Below are 22,777 nucleotides of genomic sequence, written 5' to 3'. Positions count from 1 at the left end.
CTGTTTCTACCTACAGATGATATTATCAATATGAATTTGTAAAAGAGCTCTATTGACTTAAAAGTAAGCACTTACAAATTAATATTTTAAATGTAACAAAAAAGTAATCCAAATGTTTAAAGGATCATGTGATATAGAATTACTCTTTAATAAATGAAAACAAGCCTAAGTTGTTGCTTTGATTAATATAGACATGCCTTTAGGGTCATCAGCATTAAGTATTAATTCTTTAATTGTTCCTAGGTTTACTAAAAGTAAGTTCATGTTATCTTTGTCACAAAATTTGTCAGCAAGAAAATTAACTTGGTATGATGATATTTTCATAGGTAATGAAATAGAGATCAATGGGATTAAAATTTTTACATGAATTCTTTAAAAATGATTGTTTTATGGTATGTCTACCTAAAATTAATTTCTCCAGATGTTTGATAACTTGAAACTTTAGAGTTTTCCTAAATTAAATGATGGGAATTCACTGAACATCCAGATCATTTTCAGTTAAGATAAAAATACTGAAACATTCATTGCTAAACATGTCTAAATTTACATACTTTGTCGTCTTTAGAGAAACACTAAAGATTTTGGGTTTATTAAACACATATCTTATACCATATTAAAAAGAGAAATTATGGGGAGGGACTTCCCTGGCAGTCCAGTGGTTAGGATTCCGTGCTTCCACTTCACGGGGAGTGGATTCGATCCCTAGTCAGGGAACGAAGATCCTGCAAGCTGCGTAGTGCAGCCAAAAAACAAACAAACAACAACCCAAAAAAACCCAACCCAAAACAAAGCACAAAAAACAAAACCCACACACCTATAGTTAATGAATCCAAATGGGTCTCTTCACCTGAAAGGCTGAAGTGGGTTGGGTACCATGGCAATGTACCTGTACTTCATCCCTCCTTCAGGAGGGTCTCACCTGGAGGAGACCTGACTATCAGATGGTCTGGGCACCAGCCCTAGACCCAGAGTGGTAGGAGATTCAAAGCTTGGGCCCAGGTGGGTGTATGGCTGACCCTTCTGAGGTGGTGGTATTCGTGTGTGTGTGTGTGTGTGTGTGTGTGTGTGTGTTTGTGTGTGTATGCACATACTTACTGCTATGCTTCTCTGCATTTTCCTTTAAGAGCATCTGTGGCCCCCAACTGCTGGAAGTGTAGGGTTTGTCTAGCTTGAATGCATGTAGTGGGACAACAGTGAAGTAACCCCATTTCTGGGATGCTGGATTTTTGAGAATTATAACAAAAAAAAGAAAAACCCTACACAAAGAAACCTACAACTGCAACAGTATGTAGGAATAACTAAGGGGAACTTACTTTGCTGGCTGATAAAAATGCTTGAGTACATAAAAGAACAATATCATATTCCTGGATGCTAAGTTTAAATGTAACAATGTTAATTCTTCCTAATTCATTTATAAATTCACTTCAATAATCATCAAAAGGCTGTTTTTAATTGTTAAACAACTTTTCATCTGGAAGAGTAATAAAATTCATTTTTCTCATATAAATATAACATACATAAATAAACTTCTTAAAGGCACAGTGATAGAAAACTCACATGAGGCTATAAAAGTTAAAAAGAATACAGATCTATGATATAATAGGGTGACAAAACAATGAAACAAAGTGGATGATCCAGATACAGAACTGTATTATAAAATAAAATATTATGACTATGTATCACTTACTAAAATTGATGTTGGGGCAATTAACAATGGGGGATAATTTTTTTCTTTACATAATACATCAAAGTAAATTCAATAATAGTTAAAGTATATTTTACAAATAATAAAAACTGCAGGAAAAAAATACTAATGTTTAGAGAAGGTTAGATTTTCTAGGTTTAAAAAAGATATCAGGGGCTTCCCTGGTGGCGCAGTGGTTGGGAGTCCGCCTGCCGATGCAGGGGACACGGGTTTGTGCCCCGGTCCGGGAAGATCCCACATGCCGCGGAGCGGCTGGGCCCGTGAGCCATGGCCGCTGAGCCTGCGCGTCCGGAGCCTGTGCTCCGCAGCGGGAGAGGCCACGGCAGTGAGAGGCCCGCGTACCGCAAAAACAAAAGCTTTCTGAACCCCTTATACTACAAGTGTCCCCATCTGATTTAATGTGAAATAACGTTGGGATTACTAAAAAGGAAGACAGCTGCAGTCAGTATAGTACTGTACCTATTCTTCAGAGGGGTATGGCAGGAATAAAACAAACCTGGGTTGAGCATCAAGATATAAAATAAATATCTCATGGAATCTCAAAAGCCAAACCTAACCAAACCACACTGGGGTTCAGTTCTTACCCCATCACTTACAACCCAGGTTAAATCAAATGACAACTTGGAGTTTCAAGTTTGCTATACCTGTAAAAATGAAATAAATATCCTCATACTAGGTACAATGCAGCATTCCTTAAAAGATCAAATAATATATTTGGCAATGTTTTGTAAATCAACAAGTACTGTGTAAACATATTACCAATTACTTCAGCTTTGTGGATGAATCAACATAGGTACACCTCAAAAATCTTTTTACCATGCCCTCTGCTGATACATCCCATGTGGTAAAGATACTGTATGTAAACACTTCTGTAGTGATTTAGGCAACAGAGTTCCTGTCTGGAGCCCAACTACCAGTTGCAAGTTTTTTGTCAGGATGTCAAAATCAAGGTTCTCCATTCTATGGATAACACCAAAGAAGGGCAAAATCTATTAGCTTCTTTCCTATGCAACAAAAATATTCTTTGTAAGGTTTTTTGCCTGGGTGACACATGTGCTGACTCTCCCTTTGCAAAAAGATTGTTCTAACCTCTTGCAACCGTTCTCTGTTTTCTGACCACACCACGAAGAATTTTCAAGTTGTTAACAAGGTGTGAGGGCTGGTGGAAGACCTTCTCATATTCAGAGCACTCAAAGGGTTTCTCTCCAGGGGAAGGTCAAAAGTGTTGAGAATGTTCTGAGTCAAGGTTTTTCAACAGTAACTGCGCTCAACTGGTTTCTTTTGAGAATGGAGTTGATAATGTTGAGTGAGGCAGGAGGGTAAGCTGAAACACTTCCCACACAGCTGACACTGGTAAGGCCTCTCTTGAGCATGAATTCTGTAGTGCTGAATGAGATGTGAAGTCCAAATGAAGACTCTGCCACAGTCACAACACTGACAGGCTCTCTCTACGACATGGTTATGTTTCCGCTGATATCGAATTAAATGTGTCTTGTTTCGGGGCAACGTGGGTGGAAGGGCTTTTGCTGCCTCATGGGCTTTGAGATGTTGAAAAAGATGCACATCCTGGATAAAAGCTTTGCCACACTGGAAACATTCATAGTAGTCCTCCTGACTATGAATTCTTATGCAGCCATTGATATTTGCACGCTGAGTGAAAGACTTTCCACCTTCATTGCACCCAGGGGACTTCTCATGTGAATGAGTCTTCTGATGTCTGGTGAGGTGTGGCATGAAGTAGAAGGCTTCTCCACACTGTTTACATTCAAAGGGTTTCTTCCCTGTATGGATCTGCTCGTGTCTCTCACGGGCCAACTGGGTACTAAAGCTTCTTTCACAAAATTCACATCTGTTGTGTTTGTTCTCTTGGACGAAAGGCCTGCTGTCTACCGGCTGGGGACTGGTGCAAATTCCAGGAGGAGTGCGTTCCTGGGGATCCTTTCCTAGAAGACCCTCTGACTGTTTAGTAAGATCTAAGCATCTCTCAAATTGATCATGGTCATGGCTTCTTTCCTGAGGAAGGGTCTTGGGGTCATTCATTTTTACCGGACTCAAAGGTTTCTCCTGTTTGACCTGGTGCAAACCCAATGGATCATCGGGAGAAGACTCTTCTGCACAGACACACCAGAAGTTACCTACGTCCAAATCCTGTCTTCCTGCCCCTGAGGATGATTTTTCTATAGGCAGGCTTTGCTCTGGAGTTAGATCTTTGGTTTCAGGTTTTTTCTCCCAATCTAAAAGCAATGTAAAAGTTCCTCTACTATTTTTACTCAGAGAGACACATCATTGTAGTAGAAACAGAAGAAAGAGACCAAACATAGCAGAACAGTTCTTAAAGAGGTTTGAGAGTTTTCTGGGAACCTAAGGAGAGGATGGGAGGATGGAAAGGACAGTAAGCAAGGAAGGGTGAGGATGAGGCAGAAAAGAGACCATCCAGGAGGACTGAACGTTGACAAAGATGCCAGAGACACAGACAGGAGAACAAGGAGGAAACCACAGAAAGAGCTGGGACTGGGGTTTGTCTGCATCCAGACCATGCTTGGCAAATTACTACTATTCCAAGCAACTAATAGCTGTGGCGATAAAGGGATCCCACTGTCAAGTCAATTTGGGAGATACCATAGGATCCAAGTCAAGCAGCTTTCAATCCTGTAGGACTCTTCAGAACCTTTAACTGGCATCTCAAATTCCGAAGAGGGGAAATATAGTATGCAGCATTTCTCTAACTGATCTCATCATGAACACTTTTTTTTTTTTTTTAAAGAACGCCTATTACCATAGTTCTACAGGACCATTAGGGAAACGATGGAGTAAACAGGTTAACAACCTCTTGCTCCGAATAAAGCAAAAGGACTCGAACTCTTTTCTTGGCTCCCAATCTCTAATCTTACCCCATTCCCTTCAATTCACCATTTATTAAATGTCTATTTTGAGCAAAGCTTTATCCAACCAGATGGTCATAATAAGTCTGTAAAAAGGACCCCAATCAAGCTATAAATGACTACAGGAGAAGAGATGGGGGTGGGGGTTGATTCCATTTAGGAACAGGAAAAACTCAACGGAGGGGATGGCATTAGGGCTCAGTAAGCAGTGAAGCAGGTGGCAAGCTTATAAAACATTCTGAGCAAAGACACTGAACTGTGAAAGTACACAGTCCTGGGGAGCCAGCAACACAGGTTTCTACTTGGAATATCTGAGAGAGATGAGGGTGGGATGTGAATTTTAGGCCAGATTGGGATGGATTTAAATGTTTTGCTAAAAGTTTGGATTTTCTTTTGAGGGTGGTAAGAAGCTGGTCAAAAGTTTGTGCTTTATAAAGGCAACCCCCTGAGTGGGGCTGGAAAAAGGAGTGGTATCACGCCAAGGTTTTTTGCTTGTCTCAGTTAAAGAGGAAAGACCTCTGATTTCTAGCTGCCAGAGGAAAGGCATGAATGAATGCATTCATTTATGTTGGAACACTAGAGAAAAGGGAAACTGGCCTCCCTGGAGCTGCGCAGGAGAGGAACTCATGCTGCAGGAAGAGATGAGCTTCAGAGAGGAGATGAAAGAAGTACTGAGTGCACGTGATGTGGGGAAGCGGCATGAACCCCTGAGGTGAGAGCACTTACCAACCTTCGCCCTGAGCTGAGAGGGCTTTGGGGAACAGCTCCCAGGCCCCTCCTGGCTGACCGGGGTTGTCTTCCCACGATTCCTGTCTCACTACTCACCTTGACATATCATTGTACTGCTGTCCTCCTCCACTGCACATGACTCCTCCGCTTCCAGCCTTGAGATAATGTCCGGTTTAGGGAACTGGTACCCTGTTGAAGAAGGAGACTCATAACTTGGGAGTTCTGTCCTGTACCCACAGGAACTCCCAACCTGGGTTATAAAGACGGTGAGATAATAAGGAAAATGCAAATTTAAACGAAGAAAAATAAAGCCTGTTTCCAATGATTTTGCCTATGGCAATGTCTGGAGACAATTTTGGTCATCACAGCTTACCTAGGGAGACCAGGTTCCTATAATTTTCCAGCATCAATTCCCGGTAGAGTTTCCTCTGAGCAGCAGTAAGGTAGGTTAATTCCTCTGGACTGAAGTCCACAGCCACATCCTTGAAAGTCACCAGCCCCTAAAATACCAGACACACTCCTAAATGATTGAAATCTAGGAATTATCCCAAGGAGGGGGAAAGGTGCCTGATGAGAGAGGACTGACCATGAAGCAGATGTTCAGACCAGCAGAAACCTTCTAATCCAAGTGTTCTAATCCAATTAGATTATTTCTAGGGACTTAGAAAGATACCTTTCTTTGTCTTATAGTCTGAAAGAAGTGAGAACATTTCTGAGATAGTTCCTGCTGCTAATTTTGACAGATTTGGGTTGCAGGAGAAAAATCCTTTTAAGTCACTTTATAAAGAAAGAAAAAATGCAAATAATTAAAAGCTGAGCAGTATACCTCAACCTCAGGAATCAGAGACAGTTGGGTTTAGGTTCTGGGTCTGGTTCTTTCTAACAAGCTTTATGAGAATGGATAGGTTAAGCCTCAGTGACTCATCCATAAAACATAAATATGAAGAGATATTCGATCTTATTAATAAATAAGAAAATACATTTCAAAATGACAAAGTATGATTTTATACCCATTCAACTGACAAAAATTAAGAAGTCTGACAATACAAAATATTGTCTTAAATGTGGACCCTTGGGGCCTCTTATAAGATGCTAAGGGGAATGTAAATTAGTAAACCACTTTGGACTCAGAAATTCTGTTCCTAGGTATATTTGCTCATGTGTACTTGGAGATAGATATGTTCATAACATCTGTCTTTTAACATCCAAAATATGGAAAAAACCCAAACATTCATTTATAGTAGAAGAAATAAATATATTATGGTATAGTCATACCATGGAATAGTATTCCAACAATACAAACTAATTAACTACAGTTACATGCAACAATTTTGGTAACCGAAGGGTGAATTTAAAAAGCAGATATTAGGGGCTTCCCTGGTGGCGCAGTGGTTGAGAGTCCGCCTGCCGATGCAGGGGACACGGGTTCGTGCCCCAGTCCGGGAAGATCCCACATGCCGCGGAGCGGCTGGGCCCGTGAGCCATGGCCGCTGAGCCTGAGCGTCCGGAGCCTGTCCTCCGCAACGGGAGAGGCCACAACAGTGAGAGGCCCGTTTACCGCAAAAAAAAAAAAAAAAAAAAAAAAAAGCAGATATTAGAAGACTACATAAGACTATGATACCCATTTTACTAATATACATCTTTTGTGTTTTTATGGAAACATTATGCAGATCAATGAACATATGACTTAAACTAGAGGGCGTGTACTGGCTGCCCAGCTCCTATAGAGGAATTTATTTGGCTCACATGTGTTTTTTTAAATTCTTTCTTCAAAATTCATATTAGCTTCCAACACCAAAAAATTTGTATATTTCAAATTATTAACTGGATTTTTGGCTTCTCTTTAAGAAAAATCAGGAGATCTGGGGATCTGGACCCACATTCTTACACGGTGCCATCAGCTGAAGTCGAGTCATAGCTTCGCCTTAGATGGGGCAGGTGCCCCCCCAAGTTTGTCATAATCCACCCACTTACATACGGTATTCGTTTATATTACCTCAGTAGTCCCTGTGGGCATCTTCACTTGGGATCCTTGACATGGACACTGTAAGGACAGAGGGCTACTCTCAGGAACAGATCATCTAGGACAGTGTTTCTCAACTTTTATCCTCCCATCTCTCCCTCAAGGAGCATTTTTAGACAATTTTTTTCCTAATCGTCACCTCCCTCCCATGAATTCTTTTCTGGTTCTAAAGGAAGTGCAGCATATTAATTTCTTCTGGTTTCAAAATGTGATTTAACAAGAACATTGAGCAAATAAAAAAAAAAAAAACACCTCACAACAGTATCATGTCCCTGTAATAGCTGCCATTTATTTCATATATAAAAAGGAGCATAATAATAGTACAAACCACATGAGGGTGGTTTTGACTAAGCCAAAAGTGGAGATAAAATGGAATACTAAACAATGAAAAATTAATTCAAAAGACAGGAAAAGAGGAACAACGTTAAAGATACAGTATGTGGGGTGGTGATAAGTGTGACAGAGAAAAATAAAGCAGGGAAGGGGAATACAAAGGGTCAGAAGAACTTTTTTTATACAAAAGCCAGGAAGAGGCTCAGTTAGGTAATGTTTATATAAAGACTTTGAGGAAATGAGGATGTGGTTTAATTAGACGGGGAATGTCTGAAGTCAGGAAGGGGAGGTCCCCATATCGAAGAACTAAATCAGAAGAAAGCCCGACTCACCTGAGACCTAGCAGATGGTATACTGTCAAACATCGTTGTGCCCTTCTTTTGTTGTTCTTCGGTGTTTCTCTTTTCTGCAAGGACAGAGTCCCGAGCAGGGAAACCTAGAAGGGAGCAGAAATGACCATGGAATTGAGTCCAGTCAGGCAGCACCCATAGGCACAGAGAGTAGCCTACCACCCCCACGCCATCCTGTCCTGCCACGGGACGGAGCAGCAGTCCTGGACTTCCTATGACAAGAGAAGGAACACAGAAATCATTTCTCAGCTCAATATGGCAAGTTCCAGAAAAGAGTTCTGGTTATCTTCCACCTCTAAACTCTTCCATTGCTTCTCAGTACCTTCCAAATAAAGCAGGAGTTCCTCTTTATTTATATCAGTGATCCTAGCCTCACCGTCCATTCAGTTACCAGGGAACCTCAGTTTCCCAGTTGTAACATGAAAATGATAAGACCTCTACTTCTAAGGGTTCCTGTAAGGATTAAACATTACATATGTAAAGCACACAGCATGCATTTTTTTAAAATGGCAACTCTTATCACTAAGCTTTCCCTACATCTTTTTCACTCACTGATCTAGAATACAACCACCACCTTCCCTACAGAAACTTGAACCTTGAAGGCCTTCCTTGCCTGCAGTCTCTTTCTAAGTGTATCTTTCATTAATCTGTAACTTTTTTCTCATATCCTAAAGAGCTCTTTCCTTTCTCCTGAATTCCAGCTCCATCAAAGGCTGCGCCTTTGGCCAAGTTTAAAACCAACGTGGGACAATATCCCACATGTCCACTGGAGGCAGTGTAACACCGTGATTAAGAGCACAGACGCTGGTGCCAGCCTCCCAGCTGAATCCTGACTGCCAATTACTAACCGTGGGATCAGGGGCCAGTCATTCAACGTTTTTGTGCCTCTGTCTCCTCATTTATGGAAGGAGGGTAATACCTATTTCAAGGGCTATTAAGAGAAGTAAATGAATATTATAAAATACCTAGAATGTAGTACATTTTACGTGTCCAACATGTTCACTATTAACATCTTCAAAATTCTTTTAAGGAATGCAGGTGCACAGGACTGATCAGAATCCTTAATTCATGATACATCAGTATTCAGCCATGCATGACCCTCATGTTTATTTCAAATTTGTTTATACTTTTAAATGTAATTAACCCATCCCACTGGTCCACACCCAGGTCTTGTTCCCTTGTCTTTCTCTCCTTGTCTCTCTCTATATACACCCAAACAATACTTTGTTTTTAGTATCAATTTTATTCAAAGGACTATTAGGAGTGAACAGCTTTCTTCTCTTATTATTGAAATGCCCTTAGTTCCAATCTAGTAACTTGAGTTTCTAAGAGACAAGTCAAATTTTAACAGAAGTTAAATTTCCAGGCCTCATATCTCCCACATTTTATGCCCTCTTTTTTATTTTTGGCTGTGTGGTCTTTTGTGTTGATACTAAAGTTCAGGCTTAATAAGAAATGTGGAGGGGAGGGGGAACAAAGCTGGAGGGAAGGGTACTCCTAGAGAAATAATAAATAAGCAAAAGCCAAACCCCTAATTTCTTCCATTTCACACAAGATTAGGCAGATTAGACTGGATTATAAAATTCATTTGTTCAGTCATTCAACAAATCTTTATTAAGCTCCCTATTACATGCCAGGTATACAGCAAATGTTCAATAAATGCAAACAGCCAGTTGCTTCTTTCCTCTCTCGCCTCTCTCCGCACACGCTTGGATCAAGTTTGCCACCAGGTTTCCTGCTTCCTTGCTGCTCTTGGGCTGTTTTGACCTCATCCATGTCTGAACCTCCTCTGGCAGAGTATTCAGAAACTGCTCCAGCACCAGTTGCTCTATCATCTGCTCCTTGGTGTGGGTCTCTGGCTGCAGCCATTGCCAGCAGAGCTCCTGGATTTGGCTCACAGCTTGGTGAGGCCCAGTCACTGACAGGTATTGAAAATGCCTAAACTTTTGGGGAGAAACTTTCAGAGCCCCTAGGTTTCTTATGCAGATGGTTTCTGGATTTTTTTCTTGATCGTGTAGATGAATGAGCTGGGGATTCCTCGAGATATGCAAAACCTCTCTCATGTGCAGCATCTTTACAGCTTGGCCCTTCAAAGGATGGAAATACTCTAGAAGGCAGGCTGTTTCAGAACACACTGCTGTGGAAGATGGTGTGCAGAGTTGTACCAGATGAAGAAAGGATTCAGAAACCTCAGGACCTCCAGAAATTACACAGAGAGACTCACAAATGGCTTCCACAGTTAGGACTGGACAGCAGAGGTTATTTGAAGCAAAGGAAGTTAGCTCTTTTCACACAAATGTCTAAATGAACATTCACATAGATTTGCACATCTACAGACAGGATGCTGCCTCAGTCACAGTACCAGGTCTAGAAGATCCACAGGCACAGGCTAGAAAAATTTCAGAAATGGCAGTGAAGGGAAAAGAGGCTTGAACCCCAAACCACAATGAACTGAACTAACTGATGAATCACAGAAGAATGTCACTTAAAAAAGTGAATTTGGGGCTTCCCTGGTGGCGCAGTGGTTGAGAGTCCGCCTGCCAATGCAGGGGACACGGGTTTGTGCCCCGGTCCGGGAAGATCCCACATGCTGTGGAGCAGCTAGGCCCGTGAGCCATGGCCGCTGAGCCTGCACGTCCGGAGCCTGTGCTCTGCAATGGGAGAGGCCACAACAGTGAGAGGCCCGCATACGGCAAAAAAAAAAAAAAAAAGTGAATTTAAATGAGTTAATACAGAATGAGGAAAGATCCTTACAAAACATACATCCTACAAAGAACTGGATTCATATGCAAAATATATAAAGAAATCATTCAAATCAGTAAGAAAAAGGCAAACAAAACAAGAGCAAAAGGGTTAAAAGATCTGAGCAGGTACTGCACAAAAGAAGACAGCTAAATGGCTGTAAATATACGAAACAGGGCTCAACTTCATTAGTTATCTGAACTAATGAAATCTGAATTAAAACCACAATGAGATATCACTACACACCCTCCAGAATATTCAAAATGAAAAACTCAGATGATAGTTAAGCGTTTGAGAGGAGACAGAACCACAGTAGAATGGTATATTCATAACAGTGGAATTCTAAACAGAATTGAGAATATGGATGCATCTTGCTGTTGAGTAAAAGAAACCAGGCTCAAAAAAAGGTCCACATTACATGAATCCATTTGTACACAGGTCAAGAACAAGCAAAACAAGTCTAAGGTGTTAGAAGTCAGAATGGTGGTAACAGTTGGGACTGAGATTCGGGGGGCAGTGGTAATGACTGGGAGGGGACAACATAAGACGTTTCTGGAAAGCTGGTAATGGTCTATTTTCTTAATCCAGGAGCTCATGACATGGACACAGTGTGTTCGTTTTGTGAAAACTGAGCTATATACTAATGGTTTGTGCCTTTTTCTGTATTATATTTGACTAAAAATTTTTTAGCTGTGTTATAGTCATGGGGAAATATCTAGGTTGTAATATTAAGTGAAAAAGCAGGAAACAAACTTGAATATAGAATGTATACTCAACCATATAAAGCACAGGAAAAAAACTGGAAAGTAAACCAAAATACCACACCAAAGGAGTTATCTATGAGCAGTGAGACTACAAATTATTTTTACTGGTGATTTTATACTTTCTCCCTCAAAACTACTTCCTAATTTCAAATGTCCTACAATGAACCTTCTATCTTCTATGATCAGGAAAATAAAAAATACTTTTCTTCTATAAAATCTGCACTCTATGAAATCTCGAACAAAATTGCCACTTGGGGGAAACATTTCCTTTTTTCTTTTCTCCTCTCCACTAAAAAACATGCACCTGTGATTTATATGACAAGCAGTTTTTCTGTTTGAAGGCATTTTTGTTTTTCATTATTATAAATCATAATGAGTGAACACCACTGAAACTAAGTATTTGTCCACATCTCTGATATTTCCCTTCTAGGACAGATTCCTAAAAGCGAAATTACCTGGACAAAGGGTATGAACTTTTTAAAAAGTTCTTAACACAATCTGCCAAATTTTCCTCTCAAAGGCTTCCACCAGTTTCTTCTTCCAATCTCAATATATAAGATTACATACCCACCCTGCACGTCAATAGGCCAGCTTCATGGGCGTGTAACCAGTGCAGTCACACAGAGCCTCAGAAGGGCTCAAGCTTAATTTAATGCTCTCCTGTTGCTGTCTTGAGACTTTCCATATTTTAAACAAGGGGCCCCGCTTTTTCATTTTGCACTCCACCCTGCAAATTATGTAACTAGTTCTGCCAGCCAAGAACATTATCATTTCTCAAAATCTGTTGCCAATAAGACAAATTAAAGATATATTTTATTCTTTAATTTTGCATTTCCTTTGATTAATAATAGAGCTTACTACTTTTTTCAGATTTATTGGCCAATTATACATTGCTCCTATCCTTTGCCCTTTTTCCACCAGGATGTTCCTATTGCTGATTGGTAAAGCCTCCATATAAATAAAGGATATTCACTCTTTGACCTATTTGCTTAAAAAAAAAATTCCAACCATGCCACACTTTCTCTTTAGTCTTCATAGAATTTTAATATTTCAAAGTCCAATTTATCACTACCCATTCAGAGATCAGTTAAATATTTAAATATATTTTCTTATTTCTTTATTTAAACATTTCATTTTAATTCTTTAGCTGCAATTTAGTCTGGGATAAGGTATGAGAAGAGTATAATTTTTTCTAAAACCTTTCCCACCTACCACCAATTATTAAATTTGCTATTGCTTCCTTCTTGGGATGTATGAGGCCCCCCTGAATTGAATTTCTAGGTCTGCAGCCTCCAGGGAAGGATCCTGAGAAAGGAGTAGTGGAAATGACTGTGAAATCCTGCCAGCCTGCCTCCCAAGACTAGCCAGGTCCAAAGCTAGAGCAGAGAGTCACAATCCTTTCTCCTGGCCCAAAGAGGGAAAGCAAGACCTTGAACAGTCAAGGCCCTCCAGGCCACAGGTACTCATGGCTCTGTCTCCTCAGAGGGCACCCTCAGCATCCCTCCTTTTCTCTCTTTTACATAAATTCTTGATTCTGCTTCCCTTAAATATTTATCTTTTGGAGCTCCAGGCCACAGGTACTCATGGCTCTGTCTCCTCAGAGGGCACCCTCAGCATCCCTCCTTTTCTCTCTTTTACATAAATTCTTGATTCTGCTTCCCTTAAATATTTATCTTTTGGAGCTCAGTCTTATCCTAATCCTACATCCCTTATCATCCAACTTTTAACCACATACCTCAGTAGTTCTTGGCACATTGTTTTTCTTCCTAAAATTTTTTTACTTAAACTTTATTTTTTAACTCTTGATACCACTAAAGCCATCTGGGCAAAAGGCTCTCTGATGTCAACCAATTAATGACTTTGTTCGGTGCTTTGTAATGCTCATTGGTCTGCTCAGGTTTTCTATTTCTTGAATCCAATTTTTAAAAATACTTTTCCAGGAAAATCATCCATTTGCTTGAAGTTGAAATATATTAACACATGATTGAGAATTTGAAATATCCTAAGTACACAACTTTATCCTGTCTATAATCAATGTTGTTTTATTCCTAGTTTGTCGTTTTTGTTAATTACTACTATTTTTTTTTCATTATTGCCACTCATCCCAGGTACCAGCTGCTACTTCCAATGCCATTATTTTTGTTTTCTCACGTATTAGTTTCACTTATCTTTATTATTTTCTTACTCCTGGTTCCTTAAGAGTTTTATCAGTTTGTTTGTGGGACTTTGGGAATCTCCTGAAACAAATGCCTAATTTATTTCATTCTTTCTTGACTATTGAAAGCTGTTAATTTTGGTTATATATCAAATTTAGGGGATGTCACCACTCCTGTTTTGATTATTTTTAAAATAATTCATAACTGCACTTCTGATTTCTCCATTCACCAAAAAGTTCCTTAGAAGAATAATTTCATTTCCACTTTAAACATTCATTATTAAATATTTACTTGACATACGGGAAGTAAATGGTTTCTTTATTTTGGAACATTAGCCATCTACACAAAATGATGTGGAAACGTGGGTAATTAGTAGCATCTTTCTAAATTTAGCTTTTCTCGGGACTTCCCTGGTGGTGCAGTGGTTAAGAATCCACCTGACAACGCAAGGGACATGGATTCCAGCCCCGGTCCAGGAAGATCCCACATGCTGCGGAGCAACTAAGCCTGTGCGCCACAACTACTGAGGCTGCGCTCCAGAGCCAACGAGCCACAACTGCTGAGCCTGTGTGCCACAACTACTGAAACCTGCGCACCTAGAGCCCATGCTCCGCAACAAAAGAAGCCACCGCAATGAGAAGCCCGCGCACCGCAACCAAGAGTAGCCCCTGCTCGCCACAACTAGAGAAAGCCCACGTGCAGCAACTAAGACCCAATGCAGCCAAAAATTAATTAAAAATAAATAAATAAATAAATTTAGCTTCTCTCATCTGTGAAAATAAGGAAAAAGAAGAAAGACCTTTTTTCTCATGTTGCTGTAAGGTTTAAATAAGGTGGGAGCTGAAAATCACGAGGCATACCATCCTAAAGAATCAATTTTTAAGTCTACTATTAAGAAACATGTTTTATAGTGACGAATATAGATGTACTATGTAAGTTAATGCAAAAATATTATGAATTTTGAAACGAAAGAGGGCAGCAAGTAAATTTCCTGAAAGGAGAAAGGTAGTATTTATACTTTCTATCCTTTCTACCCAAATAGCCCCTTCTATCTCACTCCCGCGCCCACGCCCCCCCAACCCAGTTCTCCAGGGAAGCATGTTAGAAGGTAGTGACAAAAGCAGCTAATATGTTAAACACTAAAAAAAAAAAAAAAGCTCGAGTTCCTAAAAAAAAATGTATGAGTGATGGTAGGTTGCTTGATTTCTGAGCAGGGAAGAACTTCTAGAGAAATGGGGATGAGTGGCGGGAGAAGGGGGCGGAGACCAAGAGATCCCAGGTGGGCAGAGGCTGTGGTGGGAGGAGGAAGCAGGGACTGAAGAGAGCAAACAGAAGAGAGGTGCCGAGGCAAGAGAAAGGGAGCAAAGCAAGGCAAGGCAGAGCGCAGGGGCAGAGCAGAGGAGTGGGGCAAGCTAAAGAGGAAGCGCAGAAAAGAGCTGCCAGTCTGGCAAAGGAGGTGTGTGCCGGGGCAGGACTCAGGGAAAGGAGCAGCAGAAAAGAGAGGCGGGACTGAGGAGAGGGAGGGGTCCAGAGCCAGGACAGAGGGGAAGGATACGGAGAGGAGGGTTGGGACAGAAGCGGAGGAGAAGGTGGAACAGGGCTGAGGGAGAAGGAGACACGGGTCAAGGGGAAGGAACACAGACAGGAGGGGTGGGACTGAGATGGGGGCAGGAGCAGCAAGGAGGGGCAGGGGCCAAGGCACAGCGGACAGACGCAGAGTGGGACTGAGGCAGAGCAGCGGAAGTGGGGACCGTGCTGAGGTAGAGGGAAGGTAAGGGACTGGGAGAGGAGAGGTGGAACCAGAGCAAGGGGGAAAAACACAGAGAGAAAGGGTGGGACAGAGGTAGGGGGGAGCAGAATGAAGGAGTTGAGCTGAGGCAGATAGAGGGGGTGGAGCTGGGAGAGCGTTAGGGCAGAGGGGCGGGACAAGGGCAGGGCCAAGTATGAGAGCTGGGCCTTGAGGGGAGGGGGGGGGCTTAAGGGGGCGCGGGGTCTGGATGCGGACTGGAGGGGGCCTACGGGGGGGGAAAGTGACTGGGGGGTCCTCAAAAGGTAGGGCGGTCCTTGAGGAGGGCAGGGGGTGGGGCAATCCTTGAGGAGGAGGGGGGATCCTCAAGGGGAGGGAGGGTGCTCTAGCAAGGGAAGGGCCAGGGTTGGGTCCTTGGGGAGGAAGGCAGGGGTCCTGGAGGGGGAGGGCTGGGGGGTACTCGAAGGGGAGGGTGGGGGTCCTCAAGGGGGAAGGAGGATGTTCTGAGGGGAACGGGGGGGGGTCCTCGAAGGGGAGGGTGGGCGAAGCTCCTCAAGGGGAAAGGAGGGTGTTTGGTGGGGAAAGGAGGGTGTTTGGTGGGGAAAGGCGGGAGCGGGCGGACCGTCCAGGCCTGAAAGCCTTCTGGCCGAGGAGGTCGTTGGCAGGAGGCCGAGGCGTGAGGGGCAGGGAGGCCGCCGCGTCCTCCTCAGAGCCGACCACCGCCCGCGCGGCCTCCTGCCTCTTCCCCTCAGGGCCGCTACTTAGCGCCTCCTTTCCCGTGGACTTCCCAGTGAAGGGGCCCGGCCCCCCCAGCGTCGCCTCAGGTAGGCCCGCGCCTCCACTGCCCGCGAGCCCGCTCCGTGCCCCCACGTGCCTCCCGCAGTGTGCGACCCGGGACACGGCGCGCTCACCTTGCTAGCCCGACGACGCCGCCGCCGCCGCCGCCGCCTGACTGAAACGCTCGGCCTCGGACTTGGCGCCCAAACCCGCGGCGCATGCGCTGTGTGCGGTCTGCGCGTGCGCCTTGTGGGGCGGCCGGAGGGCCGCGCGGGAAACGCAGGCCGCTTCCGGCCGGCTCCGCTGGGGGGCACGCGAGAACCAGGCTGGATTGGAGGGGATGGAAGACCTGCTTCCTGTAAATGCTTTAGTAGTTTTTTCAATAGTTAACACATGGTTTAAATTTTTTTTAATTAAATAAGCAGTATGCAGTGGAAAGTCTGCTCACCGTTTGTGTGTGTGTGTGTGTGTGTGTGTGTCTGTGTGCCACCCACCAATTTTTTTTTTAACATCTTTATTGGAGTATAATTGCTTTACAATGGTGTGTTAGTTTCTGCTGTATAACATAGTGAATCAGCTACGCATATACATATATCCCCATATCCTCTCCCGCTTTCATCTCACTCCCACCCTCCCTATCCCACCCCTCTAGGTGGTCACAAAGCACCGAGCTGATCTCCCCGTACTATGTGGCTGCTTCCCACTAGCTATCTCTTTTACATTTGGTAGTGTATATAAGTCTGTGCCACTCTCTCACTTCATCCTAGCTTACACTTCTCCCTCCCCGTGTCCTCAAGTCCATTCTCTATGTCTGTATCTTTATTCCTGTCCTGCCCCTAGGTTCTTCAGAACCTTTTTTTTTTTTTTTTAGATTCCATATATATGTGTTAGCATACAGTATTTGTTTTTCTCTTTCTAACTTACTTCACTCTGTAGGATAGACCCTAGGTCCATCCACCTCACTGCAAATAACTCAATTTCGTTTCTTTTTATGGCTGAGTAATATTCCATTGTATATATGTGCCACATCTTCTTTATCCAGTCATCTGTCGATGGACACTTGGGTTGCTTCCATGTCCTGGCTGTTGTAAATAAAGCTTCAATGAACATTGTGGTACATGATTCTCTTTGAATTATGGTTTTCTCAGGGTATATGCCCAGTAGTGGGATTGCTGGGTCGTATGGTAGTTCTATTTGTAGTTTTTTAAGGAACCTCCATACTGTTCTCCATAGTGGCTGTATCAATTTACATTCCCACCAACAGTGCAAGAGGGTTCCCTTTTCTCCACACCCTCTCCAGCATTTATTGTTTTTAGATTTTTTTCATGATGGCCATTCTGACTGGTGTGAGGTGATACCTCATTGTAGCTTTTGATTTGCATTTCTCTAATAATTAGTGATGTTGAGCATGCTTTCATGTGTTTGTTGGCAATCTGTATATCTTCTTTGGAGAAATGTCTATTTAGGTCTTCTGCCCATTTTTGGATTGAGTTGTTTGTTGTTTTGATATTGAGCTGCATGAGCTGCTTGTAAATTTTGGAGATTAATCCTTTGTCAGTTGCTTCATTTGCAAATATTTTCTCCCATTCTGAGGGTTGTCTTTTGGTCTTGTTTATGGTTTCCTTTGCTGTGCAAAAGCTTTTAAGTTTCATTAGGTCCCATTTGTTTATTTTTGTTTTTATTTCCATTTCTCTAGGAGGCGGGTCAAAAAGGATCTTGCTGTGATTTATGGCATAGAGCGTTCTGCCTATGTTTTCCTCTAAGAGTTTTATAGTGTCTGGCCTTACATTTAGGTCTTTAATCCATTTTGATTTTATTTTAGTGTGTGGTGTTCACCCACCAACTTTTTAATGTCATAAACCACATACACCCAGGTAACCAGTGCAATTATTTGAATATTTATGAATAATTATGAAAGCATGAACGTTTTCAACGTCCTTCCACAATTTCTTTATGTATATATAAGTAGATATATATGTATCTGTGCGTTATACACACAGATGCGTCTGGTTATCATTGATATATATTATAAACGTGTATCTATACTATAATATATATTCTGTACATATATATCTGTAATACAAATAAATATATTTTAAAATATAAAGTATTTTAAATATATAACTATAATATATATCTTATAAATAAATTTAAAATGTAAAGATATAATACAATGTATGACACTTGCGCAATATGATATATACTGTAACATAAAATGTGTACTTAAGGAATATATAACACAGCTATCATTATGATACATAGATTCACTATTACGTATAATTATATATTTGTCCAAAAATAATACATAGATTTTTATGTTTGCAAAAATACTCCTGGTCTTATTTCCTCCCTTTTTTATACAAAAGGTGGGAGACTTTGCACAGTATTCTGAGCCTTCATTTTTTTTTTTTTTTTATTGCGGTACGTGGGCCTCTCACTGCAGTGGCCTCTCCCGTTGCGGGGCACAGGCTCCGGACGCGCAGGCTCAGCGGCCACGGCTCACGGGCCCAGCCGCTCCGCGGCATGTGGGATCTTCCCGGACCGGGGCACGAACCCGTGTCCCCTGCATCGGCAGGCGGACTCTCAACCACCGCGCCACCAGGGAAGCCCTGTGCCTTCATTTTTTACTTACCAGTATACCTCGGAGAACTTTTCATATCAGTACAAAGAGAATTTGCCCACTGTTTCTGAACAGCTGTTTGGATTCTGCCGTATAGTTGTGACTTGATTTATTTAACCCATTCCTGACTACTGGGTGGTTGAGTTGTTTTCAGCCCTTTGCTACCAGTATTCAGTGCATAACTTTGACCTTCAGCGATTCCGAGTTGTGTAAATCTGCTAGGAAGATAAATCCCCTGGAGTGGAATCGCTGAGGCAAACTGCACGTGTGTGTGTCATTTTGATAGAGATTTCTAAATTGCGTTCCATAGACGCTGTTGCAGCTTAGACCCCCACCAGCCTGTGTGAGCAAACCTGCATTCTCAGTGTTATATGATGCTTTTTAAAGTTTTCCAAAACCAAGGTTGAGAAACTCAAGGCAGTTCTAGTTTATGTTTCTTTTTTCATGAGCAAGGTAGAACATGTTTTCCTGTGTTTAGGAGCCATTTGTATTTAACTAAAGAATATTTATCGGGCAGGGGCTCAAGATATGCGGGGAAAGCATACTGAAACGTGCAATAATTATTTTATGCATAATGATGATGACATAATGGTTAATATTTCTTGACACAGACCTTATACCCATCACAAAAATTAACTCAAAACGGATCACACACCTAAATGTAAAACCAAAACTTGAAAACTCCTGGAAGAAAACACAAGAGAAAAACCTATGACCTGAGATTTGGCGATGACTTTTTAGGTATACACGTGAGACTCTTGCAGAGTCAAGCCTAGTCTCACAAAGTCGGAACACACGAACTCCTGGTGGGGGGATTCCCCAAAAGTGCCCTCCTTATCTGGAAATCTACAACTCAGAGGTCATTTAAACTCTCTGAGCCTCAGTTTGTCCCTCCAGAATGAAAAGACAGTAACTTATTAAATATAAGAATCAAATATGATTAACTGCATGCGTAGTGGCGGCAAGTCTTTTCCTCTACCCTCTTATGGTCCCTGGGTGGGTCTGAAAGTTAACTAACAAAGACGATTAACAGGAGAAAAGCCTACAAGTTGTTTTAATATAACTTTTACATGACACAAGAGCCTTCCTAAGGAAATGAAGACCCAAAGAAACAGACCTGAGTATTTTATGCTAGGTTTGATAGGGCGTGGATGGTTGTGGAAGACTATAAGAGGTTAAGGAATAGGAGGTAAGTTTAATAACCTGGTGGAAACTTAGCAAGGCCTGTGTGTTAGGATTCTTCTTGGAAGCGTTCCTTTTTCTTTGGAGATAAGGATGCTCCTTTCCTCCTGGTATGGGGAGGGCACGTCTCCCATGAGGGATTTATGACCTGTTTCAGGGAAGAAGGGGAAAGGAGAGGTGAGAGTGAATTTCCTGCTTTGGCTGTTTTCTCAAACCCCTTCAGCTTCAATATGCCAGGTGCCACATTTAGGCGTAGGGTATCCTGAACCACATCACATGTCAAGTGACTGAAATAGTGTATGAGACCTGTACAGGCAATTTATGGGTTGGCTACAATTTTATTGTTATTAGGGGGTATCAGGAGATGGCTTCCTTCACCTCCTCTCCGGGGCTTCAGATCCCCTGCATCACAGTCCCTGTCGCTGGCCCCATACCCCCTGGACCCGTGCTCCCCACCAGTCAGGAAGACAGAGCCCCCGTGGTCCCCTCCCTGCTGGACCCAGCGTCCTGTCTTGTCCCTCCAGTCTTCTCTCCTCTAGGTGGCAGGAGGAATCCACGGGAATCAGAGTCGCCCGTGCGCTCAACCGGACCAAGAACTGCTGGGCGTCCTGGGGTGACTCCCTGGTCCTCAACGTGACTAGCCGGCGCGCCCGCCACACGGGTCCCGGGTTCCTAGGCAGCGCCCCTTGAGCCCCCCAGACCCTGAACGCACTTGGCGCGCGCTCTCAGGGAGCCCCCTCCCCGAGAGCCCCCTCCCCTTCCCTCTGCAGCCCCTCAGCGCAATCCCACTGCCGCCCCGACCCCCATCAGCCCTCCAGCCCCGAGCACACGCAGACCCTTCAGAGCTGCAGCCGGCAGGACTGACCTCCCGAACGGGTTGTGACTTGGCGCGGGCTTCCCGGGGAACAGGGGCGGGGCGGGCTAGCTCAGTGCTGGTCCCAGGCATCCTGCAGAGGGTCCAGAAAACGTGCCCGGGGACCGCGCAGGACGAAGGCGCGAAAGGAGCCCCTCACGACCACTGCCCCTCCACTGTCCACATAGATACTCAGGTCGAGTGACTGAAACAGTGCCTGAAACAAAGTATACAAAGTTGTCTTGCTGGCTACAACTTATCGTTACTAGGGTTTGGAAATCCTGGTCCTGCACCTCCTCTTTGACCCCAGCGTTCCTGCCTCACTGTCTCTGTTTCTGGGCATTCCAGCTGGGCCTCAAACAGCCATCCTCCCTACAGCGCCCCTCCCCCTCACCCCACCTGGACCCAGTCCTGGACCAGGTCTTCCAGGAGAAGGGAAGTGCGAGTTGACAGGGAAGAGCCGCAGGTTATGCTTCTGAGCGGCAGGGACACAACAGCCTGGATGCCCGGGTCACGGGGAGGGGGGCGGGGTAGGGGGGCTGCAGAATCATCAGACACACGCTGACCCCCAGCCACACTGTGGAGTTATTCGGATCGGAGCATGTATAGGTGCAATTCTCCTAGATGCCAGCCACTAGTTTTCTCTTCTGAAGAGCTGCGCCAATTTACCCTTCCACAACAATGCATGAGAGTTCCAGGGGTTCCACAGCCTCACCAACTCTCATATTTCTCCTCTAGTCATTCTGATGGATGTGTACGTGTACCACTGGAATCTGGTTTTGGAAAACAAAACTTAAATTTATTGAAATATCTCAAGCTGGATAGGTTATAAATATCAACAAAGTTAGAACTTCAGAAGTAGAAGCTGGAGTGAGAAAAAGGTTGTTTGTTTGTTTGTTTTTATAATGAATACACCTTGTTACTATTTGGGATTCTTAGGAAATGTATGTATTATCTGAATGAGAAAACTCTCTATATGTTCTCCTATATTCTTGAGGTGAAGAAGCTGATAGGTGATAATTTTACTACTCAGAAATGGGTGGATGCCTTCCTAAGTAACAGAGGGCTGTAAACTGGTGATAATCTTAAAACCGGCCAGCACGAAAGAACTGCCATAAATATCTTGTAAACTATGAAGGCACCAATACATGCGTACGAGGAGGAAAATTAAAAGGTGCTGGCTGAAGCAGCAGCAGAAAAACCCTGGAGGAGGGGCCCTGCAGATGGAGGAAACAGCCAGTGCCAAGGCCCTGAGTCAGGGTTTCTCTCACTTGCCACCCAAGGAGTCTGATACAGAGGATGCAGGACAAGGAAGAAGGGTGGGGATGAGAACATTAGAGTGGAAGGATCTCTCGGGCTGGAGGAATGGAAAAGCCATCCTGGAAGGAAACTTGTCCTGCAGACTAGTCCCACCTCCCCAGGGGCGTATAGGGAGGATTTCCCATGGAGATTGCAGTGCTATCTCTCCTGCTCACGTTGATTCCACATCACCTTGCTGGGGGGCTCCAGGGACATCTCTCTCCCTGACACCAGGATCATCTCCTTGCTCCAACCTGGTGGTCAACTTTGGTTTGAAAACCTGATGCCCTGCTCCAAAGAAGGAAAGAAGAGTGAGATGCCTCCCAGCATGCAACCCAGACCAAATGTTTGCATAGAAAGACCAACCGTGTGATAAAAAAAGGACCTCCAGAGAGAACGTGGGAAAACTCCCTCCCCAGCCTCCACATCCACCTTGACCTACCCACACCTTCCACCCCACCAGCTCAAATTTCTAAGGATGGAGACCCAAGTAGTTCCCAGGCAGCAGAGCCCACCCCATTGCGTACATCAGCCAATCAGCTCATACCTTATCTCTCTGGCCACTGTAATTGGTTAGCTGTGGTCATGTGATGAAGCCAGGTCCAATCAGATCAG

The 22,777-nt window shown here is 43.4% G+C and overlaps 1 protein-coding gene across 3 annotated transcripts; it reads right to left on the bottom strand.

Annotated features, from left to right (window-relative positions):
• Positions 1-1,429: 1,429 nt before the first annotated feature.
• On the bottom strand, positions 1,430-16,437 carry ZIM2 (zinc finger imprinted 2). Of its 3 annotated transcripts, XM_032612604.1 has the most exons (6): positions 9,716-10,226; positions 8,005-8,108; positions 7,313-7,360; positions 5,690-5,816; positions 5,413-5,505; positions 1,431-3,939 (listed from the first exon to the last, which is right to left on the bottom strand). In XM_032612604.1, exons 1-6 carry the CDS (start codon positions 10,092-10,094, stop codon positions 2,957-2,959), a joined length of 1,734 nt encoding a protein of 577 aa, XP_032468495.1. In that variant the 5' UTR covers positions 10,095-10,226; the 3' UTR covers positions 1,431-2,956. The 3 variants fall into 3 exon arrangements, 1 of the variants encoding a protein (XP_032468495.1); XR_004346863.1 differs by lacking the exon at positions 9,716-10,226 and adding an exon at positions 16,343-16,437 and having other exon boundaries at positions 1,430-5,505; XR_004346864.1 differs by lacking the exons at positions 7,313-7,360; positions 9,716-10,226 and adding an exon at positions 16,343-16,421 and having other exon boundaries at positions 1,436-5,505.
• Positions 16,438-22,777: the final 6,340 nt, after the last annotated feature.

Source organism: Phocoena sinus, chromosome 19, assembly GCF_008692025.1.
Source record: "Phocoena sinus isolate mPhoSin1 chromosome 19, mPhoSin1.pri, whole genome shotgun sequence".
Classification (NCBI taxonomy): domain Eukaryota; kingdom Metazoa; phylum Chordata; class Mammalia; order Artiodactyla; family Phocoenidae; genus Phocoena; species Phocoena sinus.
The sequence above is the reverse complement of the archived record's forward strand: the minus strand, read 5'-3'. Positions and strand labels throughout refer to the sequence as shown.